Here is a 26,901-nt window from a genome sequence, read left to right as displayed (position 1 = left end):
AAAACAAGGTAGAAATGGTTAGTAGTCAAATTCTCGAAAAGTAACTTCTCTTCAAAGGTCCCTTCAGAGACCTTACCTAGAAAAGAAAGTTTTCAAAATCAGCTTAAAACTTTGCATCCAGTCAGGTGATGAATTCTGGTGGTGGATGATGCATATTTAAAGATCTGGTGGTTCTGGTTGGTACTTTCTCAGACTGTCAGCGGGAAATTTTTCAGTATTTTGTGCTTGGATCCAAAATTTGCTCTGTTGGGTTAGCATCAGTGGCATCAGCTTAAATGATTTTCATTTGACCTCTATGCTGATTTTCAGTCACATAACTGAAACCTTGTAATTTTGCATAGCCCTATAGAGTGCTTAGATTTTGTGGGAGGTTTTCCTTGATTTGCAGTAGTTTCTGTAATAAGTGGTATATTTCTTAAACCAAAAAGCAATAATAAGAGTGTGAAGGGATTGTTAGATTGTCATGTATATGGTTGCAATAAATGAAATTAAATGTTTTGGCTAGTTCCTAAGCCACTCTGAGGTTTTTTCAGATTTATACTGCTTTGCATAGTGGATCTCAGTAACTTTTGTGATATGACATTAGTCAAGGTGTAACTGTAGCTGTGATAAGTCAAACTTTTTGGGGATCCTTATCTTTAAATGAAAACAAGGCAAATTATGCCACTTTCCAGAGTCCTCATTTTGAGACCTACATTTATTATCCCATGTGTTTTAATTTCCCTGTGATGATTCTTGAAGTCATTGTGAGCTAATTGAAAGCCTTCACCTTCACACAGGTGAATCTGCTATAGTTTTATATAATTAGAAATGATTATGCACGTCTTGCAATCTATAATGTAGGTTTTACTTTTAAATATTATTTACGATAAATTCACGTTTTAATGGGAAAATCTTACTTTAGTAGCATAATTAGCTTCTTTGGAATGGCCTATTTTGAGCCTTAGGGGATTTTCTTTCTTCCTTCCTTTTTTCTTTTTTTTGGTTTTAGAAGATTTTCTAAACTATTCAGAAAATTATGTTGGCCGGTGTGTGCCGCGTTAAGTACTTTATCTTGTTTTACTGGAACAGCAGAATTGTTTAAGGGAATGCTGACCAACTGCCCACAGTACAGTCTACAATCCTGACATAACTTGGTAACTGCTTGATTTATTGGCAGTGCTTTTGAGTGAATATAGAATTTGTTTGCAGTACAAAAGTATGAGTAAAGAAATGGTAACCTAAATCCAAGTGATGATTTATTTTTGAGAATTTCATCAAATTACGTTTCTCTTTTCAGGAGATCTTTATTCTTTTAGTGGACTCTTAAAATTTTATTATAAATATTTTCATTTAACACTTACTGAAATCTTACAAATTCACGGCACTGTTCTGTGCACTGGTATGTATCAGTGAACTAAACAGGCATGCCCTACTGGTGCTTGCAATTCTAATGGAAGGGGCAAGGGAGGAGACGGGAAAAATACAATCGAGTAAGTTAAATAATATGTGATAATGGCTAATTTAAGGAAGAATAAAGGGATTGGAAGCATGGGGCAAGGGCTGGGTTGCAGTTTAAATAAGATGGTCAGTGTTGTGATTTCTGAGAAGATGACTTTTGATTGAAGGTTTGATGCATGTGCGGGAATTAGCTCTGGAGATACATGGGGAAAGAGCTTTTGAAATAGAGGGAATAGTCATTGCACTTCAAGATGAGGGTATGTCTGGTGCATTCAAGGAATAGCAAGGAGCTGTTAGTGACTGGAGGAGAGTAAACAAGGGTGAGAATTGTAAGAGATGAAGTTAGACAATAATAGTAGTGTAGGAGGGGGTGTATCATTAAAGTCTTTGTAAGTCATTGGAAATTCCTTAACTTTTATTTTGTGTGAAAGGGGGAGGGGTACCAGAGGATTTTGAAGCAGAGGGGTGATATTATCCTACTTAACTTTTTAAAGAGCCCCCTGGTTGCTTGCTGGGTTGAAAATAGACTATATGGGAGCAAGGGTAGAAAGAAGCAAACACGTCAGTTAGAGGCTATCATGTTGAAGTCGGGCAGAGCTGATTGTAACTCAGACTGAAGTGATAATAAGGCAGGTGGCAAGAAGTAATCAATTACAGAAATATTTTGAAGGTTTAGCCAACGGGATTTGCTAATGAATTAACCATGTGCTTTGGGGGAAAGAAAAGCATCGAGCAGGGTTTCAAGGTTTTTGGCCTGAAAATCGGTATTGGAGTTACCATCAAAGAGTTTCAGCTGGTGTCAGAGATGGGGAAAGCTGCTGGAGGAGTAGGTTTTGGGAGAGAAGATCAGGAATTCAGTTTTGAAAATGTTAAGTTTGAAATGTCCTGTTAGAAATGTTGAGTAAGGAGAAATACAAATTTGTATTTCTATAGAGAGGGCTGGGCTGGAGATTTTTTATATTTTATATATTATGTTATGTATTATATATATTATATATTTTATATTCATTTGCTAGTAGATACTGTTTCAAGTCATGAGACTAGATGAAATTACCAAGGCGGTGAGTGTACACAGAGAAGAGAAGAGGACTACAGATAGCCCCATGGCACACTTGATTACTACAACATCAGGGGAGAAGAGCAGAGACCAGCAAAAGAGAATGAGTGGGAGAAACAGTGCAGGAGAAGAAAAGCCAAACGAATAAAGTGTGTAATAGAAGGGGATAAAATACATTCAACTAATTTTTTCTTGAATGCTTAGCAAAGCATTATGAAAAAATAGGCAAATAGGTAAGAATCACTGTCTTATAATCTTGTAATATGTTTGCGGTGTGTAATGAGTATAGAGGTCTTCTATTTGTTTCTGGGACAAAACTAATAGTCCCTTTATTTTGAACCATCTGTTGCCCTTACGTGAAATTATCATCTCAGACTTAATCTTAGTGAGCCAGACATGGAATGTGGAAACGTGTTGTACAATATACCACTTAGAATTGTGTTCTAACACAGTTTTTACTTTCTTGCTATTTCTCCTACTTCGTAGTTCCAGCTACATAGCCCATTGTCTTTCCTGAGCTAGTTCTCTGATTTCCTCTTCCACTTCACAAAGATTTTTTTTTAAGTGGAAAATTTTAGACTTAAGTACTCTGCGAAGCTAAGTGCTCTGTATCAATGAAAGGTGTAAGGTACTCATTTTGAGTCCTTCTAGCAAAATTAAAGATAGTACAGTCAAAATTAAGGTCTTGAATTTGGCCCTTCCTCAACTCAGTCCATATGCAACACCATTCTTTGTCGATAACCTTTCTTTTTTTTACCTCAGAGTGAGCTCCTTATCTTAACTCTTGGGGTTTATTTCCATAAGTGTTTAATATCATGCTTTGCATGTACTAAATAATGAATAAATGTTAAAACAAAATTCAGAATTCATTTTGTATAGTCCTCCTGTTAAAAAAAGGTAATAGTTTTTATCGATAGAACTGTTGATTTTGTACTTCCTGGGAAGCCTCATTCAGCAACTTGGCTTCAGTTAATATTTATAGGCTGACACCTGGTCCTTCTTACCCCCTTTCATGTGCTTTGGATCCATACATCCATTAAATTGTCCTCCAGGTTCTTTAATCAGTAGTCCTAAATTGAAGCTTCATCATTCCCTCTTAATATTCTGTTGGTGACTGCCCCAGTTGCTCAGGCTAGAAATTCATGTTTCGACTCTTGATTCTCCGTGATAATCTTCTCTCTGTCCAACTGGCCACTAAACCTTGTTGATTTTATGTCCTGAATCTCTTTCTACCTTTTTTCCCCGTGCTCTGCTACCCTAGTTCAGGCCCTTACATCATTTTACCTTTGACTATTGTACTTGAGTCATTTTATTTATTGTTATTTTACTGCTACAGTCTACTTTTTAATACATCTCATCATGTTTCACACTTGATGAGAATTGCCCACTGCGCAGATAAGTTAGCAATATAAGTTATCCAAATCATTTTTGCAAGTTAAAAGAGGTGCTATTAATATTTATATCAGAATAACAGGTTAAAGAGGGGCTGTCTGAGGTAAACAGTTGTATTATCTCACCTAGGTAAATAACATTAATATGTCCTTTCATTTAATAAATATGTCAGACATAATACTAAAATACAGTGTTGTAGAAAGAAATTGGATATGGTCCCTGTTCTTCAGTGAGTTAAGAGATGGTAATGGAAACATTAGTAAGATGTTAAGGTTGTTAGTGACAATAGGATACTTTGGACTGCAAGTGGGAAAAGGAAAAACTTTGAGGAGCAGTTAATGGAATCTTAAACATGGTGAATAGCTGTCTGGATGACATCTAAAGGGAAGTCATTCCAGGCAGCAGGAAGAGTGAAGGAAAAGTATATGTGTAGAACAAGAAGCCACTCTGTAAGCATGCATTCCCAGTTGGGGTGATATCATCCCCAAAGGGACAGAAATTATTACTATTTTTTTTAGAGATTTATTTATTTGAGAGAGAGCACGTGTGCTCACGCGGGGGGAGTAGCAGAAGGGGAGGGAGAGGGATAAGCCGACTCCGCCCTGAGTGGGGAGCCCCACATGGGGCTGAATCCCATGACCTTGAGATCATGACCTAAGCCAAATCAAGAGTAGGAAGCTTAACTGACCAACTGTCCAAGCCATCCAGGCGCCCCACAAGAATTATTTTTTAGGGGAGTAGTGAAAAAATCTTAGACCTTAGTATGGTTTATAGCCTTAAAAGACTGAATCTTATTCCTTAGTATTTAATTGGGGGTGGGGCAGCATTTTGGAAAAAATGTCTGAAAATCCTCTTGGGAGGGATGTGATAATAAACTTTGCAAAATACTGTGTATGGTGTGTTGGGGGTTAAATGTTAAAGCTGGATATACTAGCAGGGTTGAATCATTTCAAGGATTTGAACTTGATTTTACGAATAAAGGAGAAGCATTGGAGGGTTTAAAGCCTGAAAATAAGATCAGCTTTACAAAGATTACTCTGTAGGCGTTGTTGAAGATGTATTGGGGAGAAGAGGGGTGCTATAACTAAAGCAGAAAGGCTTATAGGTAGGGTGAACATACATTTTGTCCAAACCAGGATACGTTTATGAATGAAAGAGAAGACTATTAATGATTATATCAGGATGACAGGGAAACCAGGAGATAGGGTCCTGGTTATAGGAAACAAATGAAGTAGTTCAGTTGTGAGATAAGGCAGTTGTCTGTGGGAGAATGGGATAGTGAGGAGCTAGAATTGGCCCAAGTGGTCACTGACTGGAATTGGGAGTATCTGCCTCCCACCAGGCTTTTTCTTAAAAGTTTGAAATGGACTATAATACACATACGATGAAGTCCACGCATCCTAACTAGATGGCCAGCTTAATTTTTACAGATATATTTAGTTACCACCCAAATCGGGGTATGGAATATTACCACCTATCCAGAAACTCCTCCTTTGCCCCTCCGAGTCAGTACCCTTTCCAAGAGGAAAGCACTTTTTTGACATCTTTTACCATAAATGTGTTCTGCCTACTTTTGAACTTCGAGTGCAGTCATACAATGTATATTATTTGCAGCAACCAAGAGGACTTGGTTTTTTGTGTTTTACCCCTGGACTGGACTTTGAATCACCTGTCTTGGTGATTTTCTTGATCTCCATCTGCCTATCCTTTTTATCCTAACTCACCCTTTTGGCTACCCTTTAGAATTGTCTGCCTCACTCTGTTCATACCTACTTTTGAGATAATTGCTTCTCAGCCCCAGAAGCTGCATTTAAGGCCAAGATACACCATGCCCTTATGTTCCTCTCAAGGTTCTCTAATATACCAGGTTAAGTTTGGCTTCCTGTCTTTTGCTTGTTGGAAACAGGTTTCGACTGGGTGCAAGAGCAAAACAGGAGTTTAGATGATTTCTAGATTGTTGATTTGGGTAACCGCCTGTTTAAGAGTGCGTTATTAAGCAGAATTAGAGTGGGAAGAGATTAAGTTTTGGAAGTGGTTTTGGACTCCATGCAGGTGATACAGGTAGGGATATTCTGTAAGAATTTGGAGCTTCAGGTTAAGCCAGGCTCTGGGTCTGAGTTGATGTGAGAGTCTACGGCATATGGGTTATAGGTGAAGTCATGAGATTGGTAGAAATGACAAGGGTGAAAAGCTATATGAGAGTTGGACAGCCCTTTTGGGTGTTCCACTATTCAAAGGATGGGACAAGGGAAAGAAAACTGCAAAAAAGAGTGAAAAGAAATTGTTAGAGAGGTAGGATGAGAATAGAAGAGTGCTGCTACAAGAGGGCATTTCAGACAAATCCTTAATCACTAATGTCAGATACTTTGAGAGTTTAAGAAAAGGGAGGACTTATAAATTCTTTGGATTATGTCTATTAGAATGATTTCACTGTACTGATGAATAAAGATCCTGATTGCAGTGGGTTGAAGAGAATAAGACTCAAGAAAGCAAAGGCACCAAGTACTTTTTGTGAATTTATATAGAGGTAAAGTCCTCCATGGTCTTCTGCGTGGCACTCTAGCCTTATCATCCCTTCCCCCAAACACATGCATATTAACTACTTAAAATATTGAAACACCTTACTCTCCATCTAGGCTATATATCTCATTGTAGGGAACTTTTCTTTGAATGTCTATGCCTACCCTTTATTTCTTGGGTGAGAACATTTTGGAATGGAGTGTTAAGCATTAGTACTTTTAGAGAGCTTCTTAAGTAGTTCTGGTATACAGAGAGAGGTGAGAAGCATTGTCCATTGTGTCATGGTCTCCTGTCTCTATGCTTTATACAGGTTGGAAAGTATGGTTATAGCAGTGTTTATAGCCCTGGATTTTGCATTTGGGTAAGACTACTTCAAACATAGGCTCCAGCACTGAGAATTAGAGTGATCCTAGGCATGTTGCCTAACTTTTCTAAGACCAAATATCATTTTGGGATTGTTGTGTGGACTAAATATTTAGCAAGTGCCTGTCATAATAAACACTCAATAAAGGGTAGCATACATATTAGCTTGCCCATTTTCTCTGACTGGAAAGCCATCTCCTGACTTGGCAAGTTCAGTCTCCTCACTGAAGTGTCATCTCCAGTGCTCATCTGCAAAACTGCAGATATCCTTACTTTTCCACTCCTTCTCAGTGTTCCCAGGATAGTTCACACCTTCCTGCACCACAGTAATTCACACCTTCCTGCACCACAGTAATTACCCTGGTATGGTTACTTGTGTGTTTGTCTATGTGGCTGGAATATGAGCTCCTTGAAGACAAAGTATCCTAATGTCCCAGTGCATAGTATGCAATACTTAGTACATAGTAGGTATCCACATATTTGTAAATGACTTTAAGAAGAAAAGGAATGTGAAAAATACTGTTTCCCTCTTTTAGTGGTGGTTTCTATTGGTCTAATATTTGAAGTGCTGAGATTAAAAGACTGATGAAGTTTGGCAAAAATGGCCAAATTTGCTATTAATACTCTAATTAAAATATGAATATAGTACCGTTGCCATAAAGAGACAGTTTAACCTGGCAGTTCTTCATAAACAATACAGATAGAAGAAATGTAGTCATACCTTGAAACAGGAACTTCTTTTTTGTACGGTTTTTAAAACACAGACACGAAAAACAAATGTGCAGGAAATTCTGAGAGAAGTATAGATAAATATCGGTTTTAATTGCTCATATGATTTTAACCAGATGACTTAAAATTTTTCCTGGGCAAAAATTACATGCTCAGCTAGGTGCTAATATAATTACCTTTTTACAGTCAGAAAAAGGTTTAAAAAAAAAAACAAACCTAGCTTATTTTTGTGGGAAGAAGTTGAAGAGGTGGCTAGGACTGTAAGAATGTAAAACGTAGTGTTCTTGTAGTTTTAATCCATTTCAGAATTTAGAATAATCCTTAAATATACACTTGTAGAGGTTTTTTTCTGAATTGGCGAAAGCGCATCATTGTACTTGGAATCATTTTAGAGTGAGTCACTGTGCACATCCCTGAGGGTGGCAGAACAAAGATTCTCTTGTGCTTTTCTACAGCAGATGCACATTCAGAGGGTTTTGGGGAAGTAAAAGAACTTATTTATCCTTGTGGGGCCCTGTAGCCTTCATTTGTAAACTCAACTGGATAGAAAGAGAATATAGATCTGGATGGGGCCTTCATTAGACAGCATCTCTTCTAGGCACCTCATTTTACATGTATTAGAGATTCCTACCTTGAGAAGAAAACTGTAGCCATTCAGGAGTTTGGACATCATAAAATTTTGTTTTGAAGAGAGTGAGGAGCTTCCCCAAGAGAATTCAACAAAAGTGAGGAGTGGCCAGGCATGATGAGAAGTCCTCTTCTTTGGAAGGGATGGAGTGATTGTGAACTCTATAACATTGTGGTTATTATCTGGCCCTGGACCTGTTAAACTGAGGTCTTGCTGTAAATAAAAAGTGAACGAGCCGCTTTATTGAGAACATGAGATTATGGAGGCCTAAGCAGCCCCTGTTTGATGTTCTCCACTATTAGGCCCTCTCCACTACTTTGCCATAAACTAAAGCTTTGGCAGCTGGAGGGCTTTAGGCTTTGTCATGTGGCAGAGATAGTGGGGCTCACTGGACAGGACACTTAGTACATAGCTAAAGTAGCAACACTGCCAGCATGTATTTGTGAACGTATATATAGCACTTCTAGAAATAGTGTAGCTGGCGAGGTCAAGAGCTGGTGGTAAGAGTTGCATACAGATAAGGAACTGAACTCCTGAGAGGTAAAATGTCTTGCTCAAGGTCACATGATTCATCGGTAACTTCCTCAGTCTAGTAGCACCCCACTGCTTTCTCTGTAGCAGAACAGTGAACTTTAGGTTATGTTTTAAGCTTTGAACTTTTGTCATCTTTACAGATGCCTAATATTTTCCTGAATAAATTTGCCTTGTTTTATCTTGCCTGTGCTATATGCAGTACTTAAAGGTGCTGTGTAAATTTAATGGAAGTTTAGAATTTTCAAGTTTTATGTAGGATGAAAACAGGTGTACTTGATATCTGTGTCAGTGGTTTCTTACACCATTCTGTTTTATAACTTAAACTTTTGTTTTCAAAGGGTGGTAGTGTGTTCCATTTTGGCTTTTTAAAAGCATTCAACTAATAGGAAAAGGCTTCATCACAGATTATTTTTACAAAAGAGTTTGTGTCACAAGTGCCAGCTGGAGTTGGCTGAGCTCCTTAAATGAGGCCGAGTTGAATACATACTTTTTTTGAGGAAGAGTGCCTAATGTATATTTGTGTGGTAAATATTTTTTAAGTACTTTTTTTTTTAAGTGCCAAGGATAAAAGATTAAAGTTCTTTTTTTATGGGAGGATATAGGCAAATACACAGTTAAAATACTCCCGTAGTACTGTGATAGATGTAAAATGAAGCCTTCAGGAGTTTATAGGAGGACTTTGGGGAGAGAAGAGTAAAGAGTAGGCAGGTGTTATTCATGCTGTTTTAGAAAAGGGAATCCTGACTTGAGTATAGATTAGAATATGTAAATGTTAGGTGAAGAAGGGATAGTGTTTCCTAAAAAGGGAACAGTATTTGTCAAGGCCACAAGATGAGCTTGGCACAAACATGCAAGTTGCCTGGATAGGTGAGTAGTACAAGATAGGACACTAGAGGCATGGCCAGGATCCAGATCATGAAGGACTGTTTTCTCTTTAAGAAGTTTATATTTGCTTTTTGGAAAGATAACTCTGGCAGGACTATGAAGAGTGGATTACAGGGTGTCAGACTTAGATGCAAGAAGGCTGTTTTCTGTTACCCCGTGAGAAATAATAAATCCCCAAATTGCTCCAGGTGGGATGGTGAAATAGAGTTGACATTTATGAAATAGAATTGACAAAATTCTGGCCAGAGTCATTGAAGAAGAGTGTATCACATAAATCAGGGAACCTAGGAGGAAGACACAGGAGTATAAATAATGAGTTTAGCTTTGCATTTATTGCATTTGAGATGCTGATGGATCTCCCAGGTGAAAGTGTTCATTATGCTCTAGAATGTGTAGGTTGTAAGTTTTGCTAGAGAGCTCTGGGCTAGAAATACAAATATGGGTGTCATTAACATGTATATGGTAGTTGAAACTATGGATGTGGAGGATTTTACTGGTGGTAGGGAGTCTCTAGTAAAGAAAGGGTGGATATCACAATTATGGGAACATCTATAAACATTCAAGGGAATAAGAAGGCAAAGCCTGTGAAGGAGACTCAGGAGCACCTAGAGCAGAAAGGTAATAATAGCAATAATAACGGCTAAGATTTATATGCTGTGGTACTTACTGGATGCCTGTCACTTTAAAAAAGAAAGAAAGAAAGAAAAAAAAAACCTTTATATATATTTAATCCTTCCAAAAACACTCTGAAAGAAGGTGTTATCCACATTTTACATATAGGGAAACCGAATCACAGACTAACTTGTCTGAGTTCACACAACTAGGAAACTATGGAGTCAGGATTCAAATCTAGGTGTCCTAATTTCACATTATGTGCTTGTAGTTGTTACTAAATGTTTTCCATCGGGACAGGAACCCAGAGAGAACCATATTAGAGAAGGGATGGGAGGAAAAGAGTTTTAGGAAGGAGGAGGGAATGAGTGATGAATGTGTCAGCAAATACTATAAAAAAAAATTTACGGAGAGAGATAAGGATTGAAAAGTGCATGTGAAACTTGGAATTAATCTTGGGTGACTGCGTAATACATAGTGGGACCAGAAAGGTGAACTTCAGCCTAAACTTTGACCTTAGAAGAAATTAAATCCTTGATCTTTTGATACATTATTTCAGAGGTTAATTATTGGAGTTCTAATGTTTAAGCATAATATTTGGGATTTTCATCTCTAAAAATTTCAGGCTATAACTTTTTAGTGTTAGAGTTTTTATTAATAAAATTTAATGCTCAGGTAATTTAGTTAAGCAATGTATTTTAATCTACAAATAAAAAGTTCTAGTTTACTTTAAGAAATGTATACCCAGATGTATAGTGAGATAAGACTAAATTCTGATACAGTGATGGAACGAGGTGAACTTTCCCAGAGAACATTCCTGGGAGCAGTGTGTCATGGACACAGGTCAACATATGGTGATGATTGGGGATGCATAGGAAAAGATAATGAAAAAAGGAATGCAGATCATTAAATGAGACTTGAAGTTTAGGGAAAGCTAGAAATGTCTGTCACCCTATGGAGTAAACAGGAAACAGTCATGTGTTGCCCACCCCCCATCTTTCTGTTTTGAGAAATTCAAAACTACAGAAACATGGGAAGAATAGTATCCCCCCCCCCTTTTTTTTTGGTCCTGTACTATATACTCTTCACCCAGAGCGATAATTTGCCGTATTTATTTTATGTCCTTCTCTCTAGCATATACTTTATTTTGCTAAACCATTTGAAAGTGAACTGCAGACCTGATAACAATTCACCCCTCACCGTATCTTTAAGATGTCTTATATTTTACAATCTAGGATCCAGTCAGGGTACATTACATTTGGTGGTTAGGTTTCTTCAGTCTTCTTTGTTATTTTATTTTATTTAAGTTTATTTAAGTAATCTGTACACCCAGTGTGGGGCTTGAGCTCACAACCCCGAGATCAAGAGTCACATGCTCTTCTGAGTAAGGCAGCCAGGTGCCCTCAGTCTTCTTTAAGAGAGAACAGTTCTCCTGCCTTTTTCTTTCTTTCATAAACATGACTTAGGAAGAATCTGGCCAGTTGTCTTTTAGAATATGTCATAATTTGGGGGCGCCTGGGTGGCTCAGTCATTAAGTGTCTGCCTTTGGCTCAGGTCATGGTCCCAGGGTCCTGGGATCAAGCCCTACATCGGGCTCCCTGCTTGGCGGGAAGTCTGCTTCTCCCTCCCCCACTCCTCCTGCTTGTGTTCCCTCTCTCGCTGTGTCTCTCTCTGTCAAATAAAATCTTTAAAAAAAAAAAAAAAAAAAGAAGAATATACCCATAATTTAGTTTCACCTAGTTTTTCATGATGAGATTTAGGTGAAATTATTTTCTTGAAGAACTGTATGGGTGATGTTCTGTACTTTTTTTTTTTAAGTTTATTTATTTATTCTTAAGTAATCTCTACACCCAACCTGGGGCTTGAACTCACGACCTGGGATCGAGTCACATGGTCTTCCAACTGAGCCAGCCAGGCTCTCCGTGATGTTCTGTACTTTGAATATTGTCACATCAGAAGGCACATTATCTGTTCTTTCCATAATGGGGGATGCGAAATTTGATTATCTGTATCTCTTTGTTGTAAAGGTACAGTGCTGAAAGTTAGAAGTGATCCTTGAGGTGATACTTTGCCAAAGGGTAGATACCTTGTCTTTCACCAGTGTTGGACCCATTGGCTTTAGCATGTTGATGATCTTTGCTTGAATAACTTACTTTGCTGTTACAAAGTGATAATTTCCTAATTGTATATTTCTCCTACAATTATATAATAGCTGGTATTCTGTATAGAAGAACTTTCCCACTTTTCCCTGTGCTCCTCCTCCTCTAAAAAAAAAAAAAAAAAGACTATTTCAAGGATTATCTTTGTATTTTTAATATTTTCATTCTTTTTGTTTATTAGATTACCCCAAATTTAGCCAGTGGAAGCCCTTTCAAAGTTCTCTCCTATGTCCTTTTGACATGACCCCATTAGTCTTTAAGTAATCTTTCTGGCACAAAAAGATATTCCAGGCTTATACTTTCCATGCCCTAGTTGAAATCAGCCACTTACCCAAGGAACCCTGGTTCTTTTAGTAGGAAATGGTATTTAGAAACAAGGGGCTGGGCTCCAGGTGTGGTAAGTGTTGTGTAGCTCTTTACTGCCATTTAGCAGAATATATTTACACCACATGGATGAGAAAACTAATGGAATAGAATTCTATGTTTAATGTATGGTGTTGTTTGCTCGGAGCTATTGTGAAAAACATTCAAAATAGCTTTAATAGTGTGCTGAATGTAATTTAATCATTGTTTTGTAATTTTATAATGCGTACCTATATATAAACACATAATGCTAACATTCGTTAACTCTTCACCAGGTGATAGTTCCTGCGTACACACTTAACATTTTTGTTAAATGTTCAATTAACATAAAATGTTCAAAGGGAGGTACTTTATCATTCCTTTTGTACAGATAATAAACATTAAGCAAATAATCCAAGATTACTGGTTAGTAACTGATAAAGGCATAGTTTGAACCCAGGTCTGTCTCCAGATTTCTAGGTTTACTACATTGTTATTCCATCTTCAGCCTAACATTGATTTGTAGAGGATTCTTCACCATAGGTTTTTATGTATAGACCTGTAGCTGCAGAATATATCTTGGAATCAAATCTGTACTGCTCTTAGGATCCACCCTGAGAGATTTTTCATTGTTAAAATTCGAGGGATGTACTTGCTTTCCAGGTGAAGAAGATAATTGAGTAAAATATCTTCATTAATGAGTATTTTAAGTAATTGATGTTGTATTGAAAGTTGCATGTGATGACAAGAAATTCATTAGTTTTAGAGTTGAAGAAACAGAAAAATATAGTTACTTTAAGCATACCAGTCTAAGTTTTCCAAGTTTTGGTTGGGGTTTCTAAGCATGTGTAGAATGGCCATCAGAATTGAAAGATGGAGTTACTCCAGGAGCAGCACACTGCTTTGGCACAATCTCCTTAATTAGAAGGTATACTTAAAAAGATTGTTAATTCTTCATACAGAGCTGCAGATTAGAATTTAATATTTCATTTTAAAATGAAATTGAACCAATAGATATGCCTACAGTGAATTCATTAGGTTTGGAATGTTTGAAGGGTGTAAAAAGATAGCTGCTTTGTTGTAGGATGGCAGTATTACCACCCCACCTCAGCCTGCCCACCGTCACTCACATAACTGGCTGAGAGGGTATGGTTGATCTGTTTTAGGAAGCTCTGAGTCATCACCGCTTCCTCACCATTTTTTGCCCAAGTGGAACCCATTATTTTATTCCCTAACCCGGAGCTGGTATTTTTTCTAATAGCGCTGGTTAATTTCTGCAGTATGTTGTAGTTTCAGAACAGGTGGCTCATTCTGGTGTTGCTGATCTGAAATGTCATGACTTCCTAGTTTTTCCATCTTCATCCTGACTTCCCTCTTTCAGGCTCTGTAGAGCAGCTTTCAGGTGTGCACTGTGTAAATGATTAATACCTCCTTGAATGTACCGTTTAAATTTTTTACTACCAAGAAGTATCTATAAGGCTTACGGCCTGTTTCTGTCAAGTTTTTTTTGTTTGTTTTGACTTTCTATAATAGCTTTTATTGGTCTTGGACACACCAAGCCTAATAATACTACCACAAGCCTGTCTCAGAGATAGTTGGTACAAAAACTACGAGAAACCAGAGTGCCTGGCTGGCTCAGTCGGTAGAGCATGCTACTCTTGATTTTGGGGCTGTGAGTTTGAGCCCCACATTGGACGTGGAGCCTGCTTAAAACAAAACAAAAAACCCTACAAGAAACTCCTTTCTATGCCCAGCTTTACACAGTCAACAACTACTTGCTGTCCCATTTAAACAAAATACCATAACCACCCACATCATGTGGGAGAATTAGCCAGTTTACTACTATAATCGTCCTTTGTTCTGGGAGCGTCTTTTCTGTTCTTTCTTGAGTGCTTAGCATCTTATGACCCTCAAACCAGGTGCATTGTAGGGACCAGGATTTACTAGGCATCTCAGTGATTAATTCCCTTTCTCATTAATAGGTTATCAGCCAAATAACAGAGTGGCATACATATCCTACCTGTCAGCTAGTGGTTGTCAAACTTTAGTATGCATCAGAACTGCCTAGAGCCCTTATTAAATCACAAATTGCTGGGGGCTACACCAGAGATTCTGATTAACTAAGTCTGGAGTGGGGCCTGAGAATTTGCATTTTTACCAATTTCCCAAGTGAGGCTGATGGTGCTGGTCTAAGGGTCTGTCGGGGTTGTAAACTTAAATGAAACAGAGCCCAGTTCTGTCCACTTTAAAGAAAAGGTATAAAAGGATACTGGGTCGCTACAGAATTGCTGGGATTACTGGAGAAGTAGACTTGGGGCTAGACAACCATGTTCATACTCCTAACCCCAAGCAGTCCACTACTTGGACTGTTGACCACCTACACGATATACTGCGTATGTTGACTGACCCTGCTGCTACCACTAACTGCCAGCATTGGTTGTGTGCAGTTCTTGTTTGTCGGTATCACTGTATTCTAAGTTTTGGACGTGTGTGTCTGATTAGTAGCACTTGGATCATTTGTCCATGCTCTAGTTTTATGTGAGGTTGGAAAAATGAAAATCTGGTGTTTTCAGCTTCCACCAAAATTCATAAGCTGAAGTATTCTCCAAAGAGTTCATTCATGGCTTGACTTCCTTGGTGGATATTTTTGACCATCTGAATTTTAGTAGTTGGCAAAATATGGCCTGGGGGCCAAATTAACCTACCAACTATTCTGTAAATAAGACTTTATTGGAATGCAGCCACATCCATTCGTTTACCTACATTTTTATGGTTTTCATGCTACAAAGGAAAAGTTAAATAGTTGTGACAAAAATCATATGACCTAAAAAGCCTAGAATATTTACTCTCTCACCCTTTATAGAAAAAGTTTGCCAACCCCTGATAGGAATAATGCTAATATTTCTATTTGGGTCCACGCAGTCAGCATTTATAGATGCTGTGGGAGAACTACGTGTTCATTTGGCCATATGGTCCCTCTGAAATAAAATTGAAGGGAACTGACAGTAAAAACTTACAGATATTTGAAGAAGGGCTTTTAGAATCTAAAATTGATAAACTTCGTCAGCCTTTCTTTACGCAGAGAACCAAAGAATCACATATATATTTCAAGAACTTGTGAATTATATTCTTGCTTAGAGTTTAAAATTTGAGAAGTGAGTTCCAAATCCTTCGTCAACTATTAGTGGCGTTATCGATGTTGTTCCCAAAATGTCCTCTGAATTGAGAACGGAAATTATATGACATAAATTTAGTTGAGAATCTGAGAAAATTCTGGCACTTTTTGACACTAGCCTATCCTTATTTGGCAGGTCACATTATGGGAGTTCTAACTTGTTGGCCACTAAAACAAAATTAGCTTTATGTCAGAAATAAATTGCACATTTCCATAGGACAGGCATTTTGGGTTATGACTTTTAACGTAAAGGGTGGGGCCCCAGCAGCTATTTATGTGTGGCCACACCTATAAGAAAAAGGAGGGTGGGGGGAAGGACCCAGACTGGGAAAGAACTAATACTGTTCTCATTCACAAGGATGTGTTATATATGAGAGAGAATACAAGGATATCTACAAAATACGAGATTTATTAAGGTTTACAGTATACATTTCATATTTATCCCAGTCTGTCTTCAAGTGAGATTATACTATTTCACCTGTAGTGTAAGAACCTTACAACAGTGCATTGCCATTTTTACCTCCTGTCCTTTGTGCTCTTATTGAGATACATTTTAGTTGTATGCATAGTGTAAATCCACAGCACATTTTTGTTGTCATCTTTTTTCTTAATGTTTTTTTTTTTTTTTTAAAGATTTTATTATTTAGAGCTCCTGCATGCTCAGAAGCGGGGTGAGGAGCGCTAGAAGAGGGAGGTGGGAGACAAAGAATCCCTGGCAGAATCCATGCTGAGCTCAGAGCCCAACACAGATATCAGGGATCCATCCCATCACCCCAAGATCATGACTGGGTCAGACCAAGAGTCTGGCATGCTCAACTGACTGAGCCACCCAGGTGCCCTTTTTGTTAATGCTTTTTAAGCTGTTGATTATTGTTTAAATAATTAGAAAAAAAGATTTATATTTTCCCAAGTAGTTTCCATTTTCAATTCTCTTCATTCCTTTGTGTAGTTTCAAATTTCCATCTGGTATTGTTTTTCCTCCTTTATGAAGGACTTTTAACATTTCTTTTATAGGGCAGGTCTGCAGGTGATTAATTCATTCAGACTTTATATATGTGAAAAATATTTTCCCTTTGTTTTTGAAAGCTGTTTTGACTGGCAATAGAAATCTAGGTTGATAATTGTTTTTCTTTTGTGACTTGAAAGATGTTACTACAGTAGTTGTCTGGATTGCATTGTTTTTGACGAGAAGCCTGCTGTAATTTTTTTTTTTTTAAGATTTTTTTTTTATTTATTTGAGGGAGAGAGAAAGAGAGAGAGCACGAGAGGGGTTAGGGTCAGAGGGAGAAGCAGACTCCCCGCCGAGCAGGGAGACCGATGCGGGACTCGATCCAGGGACTCCAGGATCATGACCTGAGCCGAAGGTAGTCGCTCAACCAACTGAGCCACCCAGGCGCCCTGCCTGCTGTAATTCCAATCTTTATGTAATTTATCTTGTTTCTTGAGCTGCTTTTATAGTTTTGTCTCCATCATTTTTTAAAAGCAGTTTGGTCTTGATGTGCTTTGGTGCTGTTTTCCTAGTATTTCTTGTGCTTGGGGTTTGTTGAACTTCCTGGATATGTAAGTTTATAGTTCTCATCAAAAAGGGGATATTTTCCATAATTCAGTTTTTTTCCTCTGTTCTCCTTCTGCCTTGAAGTGACTCCAGTTACACTTTTGTTAGGCTGCTTGAAGTTGTTCCACAATTCATTAGTGCTCTGTTCAAGTTTTTTCCATCTTTTTCTGTTTTCTTTTTGCTTTCTATTCTTGTGTATTCAAGTTTATTAACCTCTTCTTCTGCAGTCTTATTGTGCTATTCATCCCATCCAGTGTATTGTACATCTCAGATAACTGTTTTCATCTCTGAAGTTTTTTTAGTGTCCCTTCTTACATGCTTAATCTTTTCTGTATCTTCCTGAATATATGGAATATAATTTTAATAAGTTTTAAATGGTTTTTCTTGCTCATTCTATTATCTGTGTAATTGGTAAATGGGTTTTAATTGATTTTTCTCCTCATTATGAGTCATTTTTTCCTCCTGCTCTGCACGCCTGGTAATTTTTGATTGAATACCAGAGATTGTGATTTTTACCTTTTTATGTACTGGGATTTTCATATTTCTTTCTTTTTTTTTTTTTAAGATTTTATTTATTTATTTGACAGAGAGAGACACAATAAGAGAGGGAACACAAGCAGGGGGAGTGGGAGAGAGAGAAGCACGCTTCCCGCCGAGCAGGGAGCCCGATGCGGGGCTCAATCCCAGGACCCTGGGATCATGACCTGAGCCGAAGGCAGACGCCTAACGACTGAGCCACCCAGGCGCCCCGGTTTTCATATTTCTTATAAATATTCCTCAACTTTGTTCTGGGACACAATTAAGTGACTTGGAAATTATTTGATTCTTTTGGGCCTTTTTTTGAGCTGTGTTTGTAGTGCCAGAGTAGAATTTAATCTGTTTAATTTTGCCCCAATATTGAGTCCAAAGCCTTCTGAGTACTAAAGTAAATGCACTGTGAATTATGAGACTTTCTATTCTGCCTGATGGAAATAGGAACTCTTCGTGTCCCTGTGTGAGTTTTAGGTATATGTTCCCTCTGATCCAGGGTGTTCAAACCTCAGCACTATGGACATTTTGGCCCAGATAAGCCTTTATTCTGGGTCCTTGTCCTGTGCATTGGAGGATGTTTACTAACATCTTTGGCTTCTAGTCACTCGATGCTAGTAGCACCACTCCCTACCTCCACACTAAATTGTGACAACCCAAAATGTCTCTGGATACTGCTCTTGTCATCCAGGGGACAAAAATCATTCCTGGTTGAGGACTTATTTAATTCTTTCAAATAGTTCTTTCCCTGAGTTCTTTTTTTTTTTCCCCACATGATAGGATGATCAGTACTCAATTTAAGACTTGAGGAGCACCTTCTGTAGGTTTCCAGAACATACTCTTATCTCTCTGTAACACGCTTTCTCATGTTCTGCAAACTCTAGCCAGTTTCTACTCTCTAGACTGCCCCCTCCTTCTCCTCAACTAAAGATACTGGCAGGCAGTAAGGTACCATCATATGAATCATCTCATTTGTTTCTCTTCTCTCAGGTGTTAAATGGTCTTGTTTCCTGATGTCTTACCTCATGAAAAAACGTTATTTCATATATTTATTTTGATTTTTAGTTGATTACGGTGGAAGGTAAGTCCAGTCCCTCTTACTCTGTCTTGACCTAAAGTTGAAGCCCCAACATTTTGTTAATAGGAGATGTCCTGAAATGCCCCTGATCACTGCACCCCTAAAAACATGCAAGTGATAGTCTGATTCCTCATAGAGTTTATTGCCCACTTTCTGGAGTATGCGTGTGTTACCAAGGACTCCAGGGTACCTGCCTCTTCTTGGTCATTCTCTTGTTCATTCTGTCCATTCAGCAAGATAGCAACTATGTAATGGGTCAGAAGGTCTAGATGTTTTCACATTGTGTTATGTTAGAGTGACAGAGTTCATCGCTTCTTGGCCTTTTGGCTCAGATCAAGTGAGAGTGTTAAAATAGCCCTAAGGAAAAACTGTAAGTTAATATTGTCCTCCATGAATGCAGACGGTTTCTGATGATCTTTTGTAATGGAAATGGAAAGAAATGTATTCACCAAATCAATACCTGAGACTTAATCAGTTCCAGCAACAATGTTATGTTGAGACTATTGGTTGGAATTCGGTTGTCTGTGGCAATCTGTAGGCTTTTTTTGTTTTGTTTTTTGTTTTTTTAGGATACGTTTACTTTCTGAGGACAGTATATGGTAGGGACCTTCACCATTGAATACTCAAGTCTTTACTGGACGCCCTAGTCTTTGCTGTCCTTTGCCTATATGGAAGCAATATTATCTTTTATTTACTGTTTTCTTCTGGAGAATGGGATATGGGCAATTTCGGAGGTTTCCATTTGGCTTTTTCCACTATTAGAGCTATTACCACATAGGTCATGGACCCATTTGGGGGGTTATTTTAGCAAGTATATACATTCTAATTATAAACTCAGGAATTTGAGAGGGACTATTAGATGGATTTGCAAGCTCAGTGAGTTCACTATGAGCTAGACTTTGGCAAGGACTTTATTACTTCAATTCTGAAGGTTTTGACTGGGTGGTTGGTTCTTTTGCTCCACAGAACCTCAGCTGGGATCATTCTCTCAGTTCCATTCGTCTACTGGTCTAAGAAGACATCACTTACATATCTGATGCTTTGGTGCTGTTCCGCGTGGCCTTTCTCCATGAGACTAGTGGGCTTCCTCACATCATTGGTGGTCTCAGGGTACTTGAATTGTACAAGTTACACATCTTTACCTCTGCCACATTCTTTTGATCTGAACAAATCAAAGGACCAACCAGGTTCTTGGGGAAGGCACATAAGATTCCAATTTTTGATGGAGTGGTAAGGTCCTATTGAAAGAGTATATAAGATAAGAAATACCATTGTAGCCATCTTTGGAAATATTAATTTACCATATCACTACTCTTACCTGCTGTCGTCAAGAATTTTATAGACCTTTCTCATTTGTTATGGTTTTCCCTTTTAATTTATTCTTTATATATGTATATAGAAAAAATATTTTTCACTCCCATTTTCCTAAGGATTTAGCAGAGATGGTGTGGTCATTGAATCCATCATGGTTAATTAGTAGTTGTAATTTTTGGAATGACAGATTATGGCTCTTTTTCTTAGTGACTCCATGTTTTCTTATTAATCTGTTAAAAAACAGGTTGTCTTAGCTGTCTTTTTCTTCTGTTATCTGATAATTCTCTTAGCCAATTGCATATCAAAGCAGGAGGGCAGTGTTGGGGAGTTGCCTGTCCTGGTATAAAGGCATTGTTCCTTATAAGAGAATAAGGATGTACCTTTTATATAGAGAATTTAAGCTTGTTTATAATCTCTGTGCACCAGCATTCTACATAAGTGGTAAAGTAGACCATTCTGTCAGGAATTTGGGCTGTTCCCACATTCTGCCTTTTACTCTGCCGCTCCTCTAGGCTGAGATTATACTGTATCATACTGGGAGTTTTAATACCTAGTTATCTGAGGACTAGAGAAAAGTTCCTAGCCTCTCTCACAGAGTAACAGGGTTGTCCCACTGGACTTTTTTTGTTAGTGGTTGATTAATACTGCTTTGGGTCTCTTTAGAAAAAGACTTTTTAGAAAGTCATATTTTTAGAGGAATATTGACAAATTGGGTCCTGTCCAAAGGAGGTTAGCCAGGATGCTTTTAAAGATGTGGAACCTGCAAATACTGAGACTGCATAATTTGGAGGAAATAATAAATTAAAAGCTTATGACGATATGATAATTCTTTTTGAATAGTTGGATGTCACTGAGGAAGAAGGGTTATATCTGCTTAGAAATGAAATAGACTTTCATATGAAATGAGAAGTTTTTGATTTCTGGCATTGCTTGAGTAGAGACCGTCAGCCATCCTAAAGAGGGAGGGGTTCCTGTATGAGTGGAAGTAGCTCTTTACCTTTTCAGATTTCTTTCAGTTCAGAGATTTTATTAGTCTTCCATAGTTAATAGTATTGTCATAAACAGTTGTTGGCTTAAAATCAGAATTGTGGGGTGTTAAGATACTTTGAAAAATACATCTGAAAAATCTAAATTTTTTTCTGTTCTCCAGGATTTAAATACTATTTATTCTTATCTTCATGGAATGGAAATACTATCAAATCTCAGAGAACATCAGCTTAGGTAAGTGTGATGCTCTGTTTAAGAGCTTTTGTGATGGAGTTATTCAAATGGGTTTGGATAATTACGGGGCCAAATTATTTGGGGGCTTTTTGTAGGACAGGCTTAGGACTTTGGATTTTCTCATCACAGTTTTCCTTAGTCATGGGGCCTTGAGCAAATCTTAACATCTACACTGCAGTTTTATCTTCGATGAAATAAAGACAATGAGATTATCTTTGTTACAGTGTTTTGAGGGTTACATGAGAATATCTGAAGCAAAACACAGTGGTCAGTATTTGCCAGCCAGTGAAAACAAAACTGCTAACTTGCTGTAATTCTTTTTGATATTATGTCAGATGCTTAAGATGGACAGGGTATGATGTAGTGTTGTATTAAAGTGCAAGGATCACAACTCCTGATCTGGTATGAGCTCCTGTGAACAAGACCCATAAACTTTCCAAACCCTGTTTTCCTATTCTGTAAAATGAGGTTTCTTTCCTGCTACCTTATGTCATTGTGATTACATTTATAAAAACACTTTTAAGTGTTGTAAAGTGTTTACTGTAGTAACTTTGCATAACATTAATTAAAGTGTAGGTTCCTTCCATAACCAGATCATCCATTACTTTTTCTGGCCCTTCTTTAAGTTTCTGGTTAGGGACTAGACCAGATTGCTAAAATATAATTGTTAGGGCCTATTATTTTCTCTTTTCTGTATAACATAATTCAGATGTCAGCATGTGTCTGGAAGAAGAAGAAAGCTGAAAACTAGAGCATTTAGTAATACTAAAAGCATTTTTAAATGCAATCACATATGGGCGCCTGGGTGGCTCAGTTGGTTAAGCGACTGCCTTCGGCTCAGGTCATGATCCTGGAGTCCCTGGATCGAGTCCCGCATCGGGCTCCCTGCTCGGCAGGGAGTCTGCTTCTCCCTCTGACCCTCCCCCCTCTCATGTGCTCTCTCTCATTCTCTCTCTCTCAAATAAATAAATAAAATCTTTAAAAAAAAAAAATAAATAAATGCAATCACATATATATGTATATATACGTGTGTGTGTGTATGCCTCTGTCAGTAACTTTTTTTCCCCTTGCCAGTAATTTCTTAACAGGAGGAATCAATGGTGAATCAGACAAATGTGTATTTTTCCATAACAGAAAAGGAACATTGTTCAGTATGCATTGGCAGGTTATAAAATGTACATAATAGTATTATATTTGTTGCCTCTTAATATTATCCAGTTGATGTTTTTGAAAATACTGCATTTGATGTATATATTTCTAAACTCTTGGAGAAGTGAAGTTAGTGGTAGATATGATAATTTTATTTTTTATTTTTATTTATTTTTTAACATATAATGTATTATTTGATATGATAATTTTCTATTGAAGTAACTATAACAGTATTTTTAAAACAAAATTGAAGATAAAATTGTTAAATTTTTGGCTTTTTTTTAATATGTTAGATTAATGTCTGCAAGAGCACGCTATGAGAGATACAGTGGCAATCAAATTCTTTTTTGGTAAGTATTTCCTTAATTAGCTTAAAATAATAGCTTTAATGTTTAAATTTTGACTTTTAGCATTGAAATTTATTTGGAAGGAATTTCTTTAGAGTAGATTGAAATATATTCATAAACTGAAATAGTGCACAAAAAGTTTAATAAATAAAATAGTATGTATTAGTAACTTAACCAGGTGAACATACAGAAAGAACATTTCAGCTCTCCTGAGGCTCTAGTCACCTCTCTTGGAAAGGTAATCCAGTTCTGACTTCCATCACCATAGATGAGTTTTAACTCATTTTGAACCCCACATAGATAAAAATTGTTTGGTTAGGCTTTTTTTTTAACTTGATAAATGTCTAAGATTCTTCTATGTTTTTGCATTAATTATTTTTCACTGCTTTACTGTATGTGTGAAAATGACACAATTCATTTATCATTTCCACTCTTGATAGATACTAGGGTTGTTTCCAGTTTTTTCCTATTGTGAATAATAAAGTTTCTGTGAACATTTTGTTCATGTCTTTTTGTGCCCTTATATAGTCATTACTGTTGGGCATATTCTTAGGAATAGAATTATTGGAAATGTGTGATCAAATTTAGGAGAATCTGACATTAGAATCTGATTCACATATTTCATCTTGTTATCTCACTGTGATTTCATTTTACATCTCCCCGCTTATTGATGATGATGAATGATTTTCATGTTTTTGTAGGCTATTTGGATAGCTTTTTTATGAAATCTGGTTTGAGTTTTTAACCATTTTTTAATTGGGTTATCTGTAGTATTTCGATTAGTAGAAATTTATTTATGAATTCTGTATCCATGTCCTTTGTTGGGATACTTACATTGTATGTATCTTCTCCCACTTTGTGGTTTTCCTTTTTACTCTATTAAAGGCATCCTTTGGAGAGGAGAAATTTCTAACTTTCTCAGTTTTTCTTTTGCGATGATGAGTGCTTTTCGTGTTCTACTTAAAAAACAAAGTCTTTACCTTTCTCAAGATGATGAAAATACTCTTAACTATGTTCCTTCTAAAAATTTTGGCAGCGATGACCTCTTTTATTATATAGATACACCTGGCATATTGGGATGGTATTAACTTTCATGTTTCATTACCAGCCCATTATATTTATCACTTTTTGAAAGCATTAAACTGGACTCATAAGGATTTTAATACCTATCTTGATTCATTTGTTGATCCATTCATTTATTATTAAAAGCTTGTCTGCTATACATTATGCTTACCTTTGTGTAGAGTGGTGGGGAGGCATAGTGTTTGTCTTTATTGAGATTATTATTGAGTAGAGTAGAGAAAGTTAAAAGTTAAACATATTTAAGTGCTCTCAAGGAAAAGAATAGATAAATAGATCATTGGAACTGAATTGAGAGCCCAGAAGTAAACCCTTGTATTTATGAAGTTGGTTTTTTTTTTTTTTTTTTTTTTTTGATGGCCTCCAGCTAAGATCTGTCAGTAGTGTGGGTATAACACAATTGAGGATTAAAAAGGAACCACTGATGAACAGTTCATTTATGATGAAGGTGCTAAAGCATTTCAGAGAGGACAGCATAGTTTTTTCAGCAAATGATGCTGGGTTAATTGAGTATTTACTTGCAAAAAGTTAATTTAGACCCTTACCTTACATCATACAAAATTAATACATACAAAAATTAATGAGCTGTCACTTTACAGCCATTAGAATAGCCACAGTCAAAAATGTAGAGAGTAACAAGTATTGGCACCAGTACGGTAACAACTGGAATCCTCTTGTGTTGGTGGTGTGGATGTTAAATGATAGAGTTACTGTAGGAAACAGTGGCAGTTTCTCCAAAAGTTAAACAATTTTACCACGTGACCCAGTAATTCCACTTTTGCATATTTATACTAGAGAAATGAAAACATACGCATACAGACTGTACACAGATTTTCTTAGTAGTGCTATTTGTATTTCCAGCCTAAAACCGGGAACGATCAAAATTTTTGATGAATGGATAAATAAAATGTCATGTATCTGTATAGTGGAATACTATTTGGCAATAAAAAAGGAATAAAGCATTTATATATACTGCAACGTGGATAAACCTCAAAAACATGCTAAGTGGAAGAAGCAAGGAAGAAACACCATCTATTACATGATCCCATTTATATGAACTGTCCAGGAAAGCCACATCTATAGAGACAGAGCATGTTATTGGTTAAGAACACAAAGAAGTGTTCTAAAACTGGATTGTGGTGATCTTTGCACAATTCTTTTAAATTTCATGAAAATTGAATTATGCACTTAAAATGGGTAAATTTATGGTATTTAAATTATACCTCAATGAACTGTTCTAAAAATATTAGGAGTCACACAGATCTGTATCTGGTTAATAATAGAATTTAAAAAGAATGTGGAAGTTAATGAAGAGTTTAAATTCAGAGATTGGTGGAGGCAGAGAAGAGAGTGTGTATGGTTGATCTGAACTGGGAAGCAGCCTGGTAGAAAAAGGGAAAGTAAACCAGTGTGTTCCAGCACCATGAGGAAAGAAGAGGAACCAGCAAGAGAGGAATCTGGAGAAGCAGGTGGAGGCCATCTTAAGATTTTTTGGTCTTTATCTTAGGAGTATCTGAAGCCTTTGAATAAGATCTGACAAGATTAAGTATGCCTTCCTTCTCTGGGCTAGAGTTTGCTTGCCCAGAGAAAAGAAAAGGAATGGCCCACATGAAAGCATTTTACTTTCCTTGGGTTTACTTAGCCAGATGCTTTGTCAAACCATGCTCTGAGAGTGAATTTTTTTTGCAAGGTCTGAACAATTTCTTATTCATGGGCTGGCATGGTTCTCTTTGTGGTGGGAGTGAACTTCAGGACTTTTCCTACATTTATAATAGAATTTACTGACAACTTTGTGACCCCTTCAGTTAAGTGAGATAAAAATTGGAGGCTTGTGGTAGTATCTACTTAACAGCTTTCTTCTCTCTTAATTTCTGGCAAATTGTTTGATTTTATTCCTCCTTGACTTTGTAAGTCCTATTTCACAAGGAAAAGGAAGTAGAATTTCTAAACAAAGAACCTTAAGTAGGAGATGTGCAGCCATTTTTGTCTTAACTCAGTGAAAATTTGAAGATACTAAAAAAGAACTTAAAAGTACCTACTGGAGGGGCACCAGGGTGGCTCAGTTGGTTAACTGGCAGACTCTTGATTTTGGCTCAGGTCATGATCGCAGGGTCCTGGGATTGGGCTCCGTGCTCAGCCTAGAGTCTGCTTGAGGATTCTTTCTCTCTCCCCTCTGCCTCCCTCCCAACCCCTGGTCCTCCCGGTTCACTCGCACATGCGCGTGGTCTCTATCTCAAATAAATCTTAAAAAAATAATAATAACAACGTACCTACTGGAAAGTTGACAATTTTTCCTTCTTATAGTCGGTAATAGGATTGACCTAGAAAGCTTACCCTGAGTGCTACGTGGAATCTTTTAGAAGCCTAGGTTTCTGGGTGGACGATGGCAGTATTCATTGAATACAGAGAATACCAGAGAAGATACAAGCTTGAAGGAAATGATAGGTAGATTTTGAATTTGTTGAGTTTGAGTTCTCTCTCTTAGATATTCAAGTTGACATGTCAAGTAGATATCTAGATAGATAAAAATCTCCAGGTCAGAGAAATGATTTGTTTTATAGATACTAGAATCTTTTACATATTGGAATTAATTAAAACCTTAGGTATGGTAAATGAAGATATTTGAAAGACAGAATGGTTAGTTTATACAATAACAACTAACAAGATTCTGGGTTTCCATTAGAGATTTAACTCAACTAAAATGCTGATAAACTTGTCTCTGGTATTCTTTTATCCTTCAAACACACATAAAATGAAAGATTTGGTAGGCATTTTGTTTATGTCAATAAAATT

General features: G+C 37.2%; 1 protein-coding gene across 5 annotated transcripts in view; it reads left to right on the top strand.

Moving 5' to 3' along the window:
- The window catches only part of RAPGEF6 (Rap guanine nucleotide exchange factor 6), a 198,932-nt gene that overhangs the window by 482 nt on the left and 171,549 nt on the right, over positions 1-26,901 (top strand). For all 5 annotated transcript variants that reach the window (XM_044917076.1, XM_044917078.1, XM_044917077.1 and 2 more), the window contains exons 2-3: positions 21,462-21,532; positions 22,975-23,031. In XM_044917076.1, the coding sequence (XP_044773011.1) occupies positions 21,462-21,532; positions 22,975-23,031 (128 nt within the window). The remainder of the gene's footprint in view (positions 1-21,461; positions 21,533-22,974; positions 23,032-26,901) is intronic.

The sequence above is a fragment of the Neomonachus schauinslandi genome, chromosome 7 (assembly GCF_002201575.2).
Source record: "Neomonachus schauinslandi chromosome 7, ASM220157v2, whole genome shotgun sequence".
Taxonomy (NCBI): Eukaryota; Metazoa; Chordata; class Mammalia; order Carnivora; family Phocidae; genus Neomonachus; species Neomonachus schauinslandi.
This window is presented reverse-complemented; position numbering and strand designations above follow the sequence as displayed.